Source organism: Cupressus sempervirens, chromosome 10 (genome assembly GCF_028749045.1).
Source record: "Cupressus sempervirens isolate cs-2001-9-10 chromosome 10, ASM2874904v1, whole genome shotgun sequence".
Classification (NCBI taxonomy): Eukaryota; Viridiplantae; Streptophyta; class Pinopsida; order Cupressales; family Cupressaceae; genus Cupressus; species Cupressus sempervirens.
In genome coordinates this window covers 864,579,192-864,588,826 of record NC_143127.1, presented here as the reverse complement: position 1 = coordinate 864,588,826, position 9,635 = coordinate 864,579,192, and the positions used below count along the sequence as shown (strand labels likewise).

At 35.7% G+C, this 9,635-nt stretch overlaps 1 protein-coding gene across 1 annotated transcript in view; it reads right to left on the bottom strand.

Moving 5' to 3' along the window:
• Nucleotides 1-1,031: 1,031 nt before the first annotated feature.
• LOC149536753 (uncharacterized) overlaps nt 1,032-9,635 on the bottom strand; it is a 35,493-nt gene continuing 26,889 nt past the window's right edge. The window contains exon 3 of the mRNA XM_089806340.1: nt 1,032-1,808. Coding sequence (XP_089662466.1) covers nt 1,032-1,808 — 777 coding nt within the window. The remainder of the gene's footprint in view (nt 1,809-9,635) is intronic.

Sequence of the window (9,635 nt, the reverse complement as noted above, 5' to 3'; positions counted from 1 at the left end):
GGATGTCTATTTTGAATGGAGCAAGAAACATCATGTACATATTCTCAAAACCAAGTTTTATACTCTTTCAAAATGGAATATAAACTACCAAGCCTGGAAAAAAAAATCAATAAACCATCTTTAATCAAATCCATTAGCCCATTCCCTTGCAAAATCTTTCAAATTAGAATGGATGCTTGTCATAGTTCTGCCATTAATAGAAGAACTCGATACCAAGAAATGGAGTGTACACATAAAACCAAAAGAAAAATCTTTATACTTTGTTTGCGACCGATTCTTGGATCGGTTCACTTGGTAGCTAGTAGAGCACAATACAACTCAATTTAGAAAATCTATAAAACTTTGAATCAAATAAGAATGATCTAGCGATAAATTCCAATATGAACTGATAATATCCAAAACCAAACTTTGCAATTATAGCTATAAACAAAATCGATTCTGGAAAATCATAAATCGGTCAATACAACCGGTGCAACCAAACCGACTGGCATCCATTTTCACCGATAGAAATTTCACACATTGCATGAATCAACTTTAGAAGCTCGAAAATATAAAACAACGTTCAATATGAAAACTCGATACCAAATTAGAACCAAATCGTTATGCTTTAAACTACGTAACTAATTCTAGAAATCGGGTTGCCACAAACGAAGACTGATATCCCTCAAACCGACACGCACATATTCAATAAAACATAGTTTTCTATAAACATCGACTACACAAATTGGACCTTTATATATTATATGCTAAAACATTCCATGGATTTTGATTTGCAGCAACATTTAACATTCAAATCATCTGTTCACGGATATAAAACATTCGCTGTTATAACAAGGAATGTGACTCTTCATAAGTTTTGTTCAAAGTAAACATTAAATCTGAGACGAGAAGAAGTTAGACTAGTCCTTCTACAAGTACAATGCCACCAGTACGTCCGTAACACAAGTCCATCACTTTATTCCGCACCATAATTTAAACCCAAGATCTTCAGAAGCATTTCCAAGACTTAGGATTGATCTACTCCTCAGTCCTCACCTAGCAGTTACAGTCTGGTACGAAGCAGGTATCAAGTAGGAGATAAATATCAAATTCGTGATTGCACCAATTACCAAAAACCAGATGTAATGCCCGTTATCTTTGGAAATGCGTTGCCGAGAAAGAAAGGGGCCTAGAGACGCTGCAATCCAAACCAGCATTAAGCCCGCAACTATACACAGTGCTTGCCAAGCAGTGATATTTGCCTTTGTGGCAAGTGTAACTACAAGTATCACCTGGAGGCAACAAACTATAACGAGAGTCCAGAGGTGATGCTCGTCTTCTCTGAAGATGTATTTCTTAGAGCGAAAAATCATTATCCTTATGCAAATCGGAACAATGCTAACTAAACCCAACACAGTCCCTGCTACAGCTTGATGCTTTTCTGCCACCATATCGAAAATGGCTGCCCCAAAAGCGAGCAATAAAGATACCAAAGCTATCCATAACCCTGTGATTGAGGTGTTGAGAAGCAGTGGGTCTTCTTGTTTACCATCTAGCGCGTACATTAGCAGAATTGCCGATGAAATTGAAATGCAGAAAGCTATTGCATCACATACCACTGTCATTTGAAAGAAACGAGTATATTCATCGTTATCTTTTGGAAGAGTGAAAGCTGCTGCAAATGTTACTGTTGCGATCAACACCGCATTTACTGAAACAAGTTGGACATCCGAATTTTTTGATTTATCAGTTGCTGATGAGTGCTCTCTTGTTTCTTCCACAGCTCTTGCGCTCCTCCGTGCACCATTTCTTTCTAGCAACCTTTTAATCTACACCAAAGACCCACATCTTTTCAATAAAAGAGAATGATGGGCAATCAAAAATCTAACAGTAGAGAGAAGAGAGTGACTCTAAAACTAAATTAAAGACAGCCTATTGTCTGATAACCAATTCTGTTCGAGATATGCTACCCAGTTTTGCATACCATTCGCTTGAGCGCTTTCACAACCATGTACTGTTTTTCTAGCAGGTTTCAATTAAAGGCGGATACTGCACAATGAATGTCAGATGCATAAACTATTGTTAACAAAATAAAACTACTCTCATCGTTAAAAGTTGAATTCCTGCAAATTCAATCCCAACCAATTAATTTAAATCGGGATCAACCATGAGGCATGTTCAGTAGGCGTGTCCTTACACTGCTCACCTGATGTTTCATTCATATTCTTCCTAGATGGAGTAAACCATAATTCAAACCCGTCAATGGATGTGAAAAATGGGGCGAAAAAAAATAAAATTTAATAAGGACCAAAGTTTTATCAATTTATTATGCAAAGAAGTGCCTATCAAGACCACCAGATTTCTAATAGATAAATTCCCTTAACAAGTTGTATTCATGATTTTTCAATCAGTATTCGTCATTCCTGAGTTAGCAAGGCAACTAGTAATCAATCTTAAAATACACCAATCAATAAGGGCCTATTTGGCAAGCGGAATTGGAAGAGGGGAATAGGAATACATATTCTGGAATAGAAAATGGGGTTACATATTCCTGTTCTCTGTTTGGTTCAGCCAATATTTGATGGGAATTCGCGGACCCCAAAATTTATGTTATCTAAAATAAAAAAAAGTGGAATAGGAATACATATTCCAATAACACCTATTTGGGTGGAATTGCAAAACCCCATTTTTGGGCCAAAATTGGAATACAAATACATATTCCTATTTTACTTCGTATTCCAATTACGTTTTAGTGCATCCAAACGAGGAATTCAAAATTTTTGGAATTTACATATGCCTATTCCGCTTGTATTCTGCTCGCCAAATGGGCTCTAATTGATTAGATATTTGTATGTTTCTGTTTCAGAGCTATTAACAGACCAAGACAAGTGCAAAGTATTATTTTTGTTTCTGTTTCAAAGCTATCTTGAAATACTCTCCGTTCTTGAACAACTCCTCACATCATATGAACACCCATTTGAACCTATGGCTTCAACTATACTTGAGTCTTCATAAATAATATGACTTCACTCAATTCAATCATATTCAGTTGACTGTAGGTAACCAAAGCAACCCACATCCAATACATTCTTGGTGCCTCTTACTCCTTTAGGGGTACTTGTTTCACAAAGGCCTAGTCTTCTACTCTCTCAGCCTTGCCATGAGAGTTTTTCCCTCGTAACTTTCAAAGTTCCCAAACTAAACCCCAAACAAGCTAGAGTTTTAGATATCCTTTTGAACCCTTCTAAACATACTGCAAAATGGGTTTTAGATTTCTCCTTTTAGGGACTCAAATACACACTGCTACCAAAGGCCTAATAAGGGAATCAGCTCAATTTTGTGAAGAACAAAATTGTGCAAATTTAAAATTTTGCTCGGCACATAAAGGTGCCAAGTGACAGGTTTTGCTTGGCATGTGAAGGAGCTGAGTGGCAGCAGGGTGCCGAGTGAGCTCAGCACAAGAAGAAGTTGAGTGAGCTTGGCACTCGAAGGACAACTCGGCACAAATGGATGCTGAGTGAGCTCGGCAGCAAGCAATACCAAATGAGCTCAGTAACCACTACAAAGTGGTGCTCGGCAAAAATGGATGCCGAGTGAGTTCGGTTCAAACTACAGAGTTATAACTTAGACAAGGACCAGACCGAGTGACAAGACTTACAACGTGAATGTTTCTACCATTAAAACCAGAGAGCCAAACTATGAAGCTTCCAATAATAAACTTCTCAAATGCAACAAATAGATGAAGAGCAATGGATTTAAGTATGCCTGCTTGCTTTCTATTCAACTTTGATTAAAACTATTACAAAATCTGAGAGCATTTGGCTTCAACCAGAAAACCCTAAAATAACCCTAAAAACTTCTAAAAATTCAAACTTTAAACTTATAGCTCTAATGATAGCATAAAACAATGCCTGGAGCAATCATTGCTTCACAGGACAAATCCAACAAACCACGAACTTACAGATTGATAAGAAGAAGAAACACGTGCAACTGCAGGCATGAAACAAACTTTCTTCTATCTTTGCAACTTGATCCACTGATCGACTTTCTTTTCTTCTTCCTTCTCTACTCTTCTCTACAACTTCTAATTTACTAAACTAATCGAATGAATCTAAAAACATTCCTTTTGTCTCTTGCCAAAAATATTTCCCCCTCTTTACCAAATTTGAAAACTCACCTACTCGCATTCATCGTTTTTTACTGTTCTACAGGTCGTCAGGTTTTGGCTCTAGGGGCAAACATCAACTGCAATAAATATTCCAACGAATTTAGCAAAGCAACCCCTCTGAAACTAATTGATCTCCGCAAAACAATGATCGTGCCAAGATTGTAGATACTTTGAAACACCAAATCCACCACTAAACTGCGTCTAGTCAACTGGGTTGTTCTTCTGCAATAAAAAGCTAAGAAAACACCATTTAAATTCCAAAGCATAACCAGACCAGAGTTTTTAGGCGGTTTACACAAAAAGAAGGATATCTCCCTCAAACCACAACAAATGCTCGCCAAACCAACTCCAATGGAGCACCAATTCCTTGTTCTACTCTTCCATGTGGCTTAGGAAGTTTGATAATTTGAATGTGACGATACACAAAAAAAAAAAATAGAGATTGAAAAAAAAAATGAAGTGAGTTTTATTATTTTATTTCTCCAAAACTCCGACTACATTACGAATTCAACTCAAATGATTTGAAATAGCCTTCTTTCAACTTCCCCAACTGATTTTACCACTCACATGACCATAGTACAACATTTACATTTTTTTGACAACTTTTGCATTTGCCACCGTAACTCACCAAATTCTTATTAATCTACCATACACGATGAAAAACACTCCCAAGGAACTAAATCAACATTTCCTAACCATCTACTGGTCCTTTGACCAAGATTGACCATCTTGGCTTATGCATGTCTAACATGATGACCATGTTGGCTTATACATGTCTATAATTGTCAATAGCCTTACAAAATGGGTCCAAAACATTACAAGTAGAGAAAAATTGCTCCATAAGACCTAGACACCTAATTTTTGGTATCTCTACCTATTGTTGTCTATTAGTGTCAAATACTAAGTCATTTACAAAGTAGAGTCAAACGATCATCACTACGACCGAGCCACTCTATATAGGCCAAGCCATGTACATAAGTATGTATGTATTAAGCTCTATAGGAGCTAAGTAAGTGTATGATCACCAAGTATTTTCTATATGAACTGAGCTCAACATTGATCGAGCAATTTTAAGCACACTAGTGTCAAGCTACATAGTATGTGCTAAGCATGATACTAACTGAGCAACATCAATGTCAAGTGTCAAAAAAAAAGTAAAGGTCAAGCAATGCAGAGTTTACATGAAAGTTGGGAATGGAACAAATTTTGAGGTAAATCATTTTCAAGCCAACATGGAAGGAATATTTAATGTTTGTAGAGGTTGTTATAGAGAGTTTTACGCATTAATGACGTGGAGAATGTCACCCAATCTAAAGGAGAAGCTGATCATGTCATCTCAAACTAAGCAAGAAAGATATGTATAGAACTATATATTTAAATTGATATATCATACATTAGCTCCTTATATGAAGTGTGCCAAAGTTCATATTTGCATATATGAAGATGCGTAAGAATAGATTTATGGAAGATTGTCAAACATAAGTAAAATTGTCTATGTGACTGAGCATTGCAACAGAGACTAAGCAATTCCAAAGTAAAAAAGGTAGAAACCAAGTGAAATGATAGAGGCCAAGTGTAATCAAAGAGACTGAGCTATAAAGTAAGACCTGGTTCAAAGGTGCCAAAGTTGACCGAGACAACTGGCTTCCACCTACCTGAGTACACAACATTAATGGAGACCCTAAATCAATCAAAAGAAGGTATATATCAAATTTTGAAGATATTATCTCATACCTTGCACATAGGTTTCAAGAGCATAGAGCGATTTGGCAATTTGAGCGACTAGCAAAAGATTTCAAGAGTGATTTGGATGAAAAATTTGAAACAAGTGGGTATCTGAACTGTGTTGAGTAATTCAGAAAAAAAAGACTTCAAACCCTAATTAAAGACACGAAAGCTTCATCTACCACTGGATGAGCCAAGAGGTTAGTAAAATCCAATTGGTGAAGAGTGACACTTGTCCTTAACCAATGTTTCGTGCTATTCCAGAAATTGAAATGAAAGGAAAATTATTTGGGTGTGCTATCCTTGATACCACCCAAAATTATTATGATCCATGATGTTAGGAGCTTTTATATGTGTAAGACTAGAGAAGTAAATGAGACTATGAGATCAAAGAAGCATATGACAAGTTATGCAATGGAGGAATCTTGAAGGATGAATTTAAAGTTGTTGAAAGGAAAGGGTTAACTCATGCCCTAGAATTCCCAAGGAATTTAAAGATTGAATGGATCTAAATTGTTTTGAGAAGAATCCATGATATGAAGTGTTGGTTACAGAATGGACCTATGGAGATCACAAAGAAAATGATTCATAGAGTGACATGCTATCCAACCCTAGATAAGAAGAAAACCATGCGATCCCTGAGTTAAGAACAGGTTGAGGCAAACACAAGTGTCAAGTGGAATGGACGAAGTTGGTCCATTACAAACATTTATGTTCCACTAATCGAATTTTTTGTGAGGGTTATAGCTCACAAATTTTATCAGTCAAGAAGATTGAATAGTGTGTCATGAATGACAATGAATCAAGCATGCAAGATAGTGATTAAAGATCATGAATATAATCTTGTCTTTGCAACTAGTAGAGAATTTCTCATCTATAAGAAAAACAAAGAATTCAACATGTAAGTTTGGATCCCTCATTGTATGTATTTTCTTTTATATCCAGAAGTATATTCCTGGTGTTGGTGATGTTGTTTGGGAACAAAACAAACTAGTGACAAGACTGATAAACGAATGCATTTTTTAATTAGGAGAAAATTTTGAGAATGTAACAAATGCTTACTTTGAGGAATTTAAGAAAAGATTGAAGATGAAGATGAGGATACCTAAAGAATTGGTCACAAGGTATTGTAATGACATATTTTCTTGTATATACAAACAATACATTTGTGCAGGTAGTGAAGCTAAGGAAGGCTTGGTCACAAAGTTTTGATTATGAAAGTGATAGTGATTTAGTGAGTGCAAACAATGTTGCACTATTAAAAGAAGAAATACACACTAAGGCCAAATATTTTGGAAAATATGAGGAAGCTAAGGCTAGAATAACTATAAATATCAAGATAGCTTTTAAGGAGAAGAAAAGGAAAAGAATGATTGAGGAACAAGAAGAAAAGTTGGGCACCCTAGGCAAGGGAAAGGAACCACTATAGATCACACAGGGTCTTAGAGAGGATGAAGAAAAAGACAGTAGTGATGAAGAAGAGGAAGAAGAAGAAGGGGACAAGGGTAAAGACCTAAAGCCCTAGTTGTTGTCACTCCATTGAGCAAGAAGGTTCAAGGAACTAAGAAGAAGTCAATAGTGACACCTCTATCCTCTACAAAATAAGCCAAGAACTAGGGAAGCTACTTTTCCAAGCAACTTGCAAAGCAAAGAGTGGCAGATTTGACTCAGCCTAGTGCCCCTAAACCTAAGAGAAGGAGAAAATAAGTCTATAGAAGAGGTATGTGCAAATCTATGAAGATCTTCAAGATTATCCAGCTTTAGATTTGTAAAATATGATACACTGGATAATACTAACAGAACCAAAATTGAGGAGGCTATGGTGGCCATGATTACTAATCATAAGCTAGCTCCTAGTAAAATAAAGAATAAGATACCCAAAGATTTATATGAGAGATTGGAAAGAAGATTCCAGCAGGTAGACGAAGAAGAGAAAAAGATAAGGACTGACACTTTAGTCAGAGTCATGTCTGATCTATCTTAGGATCAATAGAAAATATTTTTGGTAAAGTACAGACGTAGATTTGTTCCTAAGTATAGAATGTTTATTTATTTTATAGAATAAAATGGAAGTTGTAGAACAATATGATGAACTGCTTCGGAAAAGCATTTTTCGGTTATCAACCGACGAAGCAGAGATAGAGAAAGAAACTGTAACTATAAACATAAAAGATGATTACAATAGTGGAGAAAGTTAAGGTGTGCTGAGTCTGTGAGGAAGCATTTCACTAGTACATGTCGACACCCCTAACACTCCAGAGGCAAAGCAATCAAGGCTCACAGGTACAGAGGCACAAATTGAGGTGAAGAACACAAGTATAGATAGTAAGACTATTTCAGCACCTCATATTGAGGAAAATAGAGAAATAAATAGAGTTGAATCGAGTGTGACCATTGTTGTCTCGAGTATTGAAGTATAAGCACGAATAATTGGTGAAACTCCTAAAGCAATGCCGAGCAACAACACTCCCTCATCGAGTAGAAAAGGAAAATCAATAAAGGACAAGTCATCAGATATTGAAGTTAGTCTGGATGAAATAATTGAGATGTCAAAATTAGACTTGGCAAATCTCACCTTGGAAAAAATAATTTTTTTACAAGAGATTTTGGTGAAGAAGAAATGACAAGAAGAGTTAGGAATAGAACATAAGCAAAAACAGTTACTTTATGATGTAAAAAACATTTTTGTGAATACTTTTGATATTCAAAATTTTTGATGAAGCCCCAATCATTACCCAACTTGTAAATATTGTTGAACAAGTCAATGCTAGTAATATGGAAGCAAATGAAAGATTGATAAATTGGTCAGCTAGAAGATTTGAGAATAAGGTTGTGGACAAAATTTCCATAACCATTGTCAAGTAGAAAGTGCAATTGCAAGAGCATATACAGGTTATGTTAGAACTTATACAAAAAGTACAACATTTGTACAATATTTGGTTAGACATGCCAAGATTCACTAATAATCTTTAGGTACAAATAAACCAGATTCAAGCTGAGATGAAGTGATCCAACAACATTATTTCATAGTTAACATGATCTAGCATTGATCATTATGATAATTTACTACATGCTAAAGGCACATTGGCTGAGCTTCAAACAACTGCTAGCAACATGAGATCTAAATTGATCTCTATTCAAGCAATGTTGATACCTCATTTGGAGGTATGCAAAAGGAGTTGTAATTAGCCTAGGATCTTATCAAAGAAGATCACAATCTTTCAGTGGCTGATACTTTAATTGATTTAGTTGCAAGACTATAGTTGTAGAGTCATATTATGGAAGGAACAAGAACCACATGGGATCATGCATTGTCCATGATCACTTGAGTTCATAGGACATTTATTAACAAATATGGTTTGCTTCCACCCTTTCAATCCAACCATTCGTGACATAAGTCTTTAAAGACAAGGGGAAAACAAATTTGCTAGAGAAGGAAATAAAAAGGGGAAATGGATTTTTTATCATATTCATTTTACATTTTTTATTTTTTATTCATTGTTGGCATAAGTCATAAGACTTAGGGGGAGAGTTTATATCCAATTTTATTTATAATGATGTAAATATAACAAAGTTTTTTTTTCCACTAATGTCAAAGGGGGAGATTGTTGGTATCTCTAATTATTTTTGTCTATTAGTGTCCAACACTTAGTCATTTACAAAGCAGAGTCTATGATCACTCGAGTTCATAAGACATTCATTGACAAATATGGTTAAATTCTTCCACCCATTCAACCCCAACAGCTATGACATAAGTGTTCAA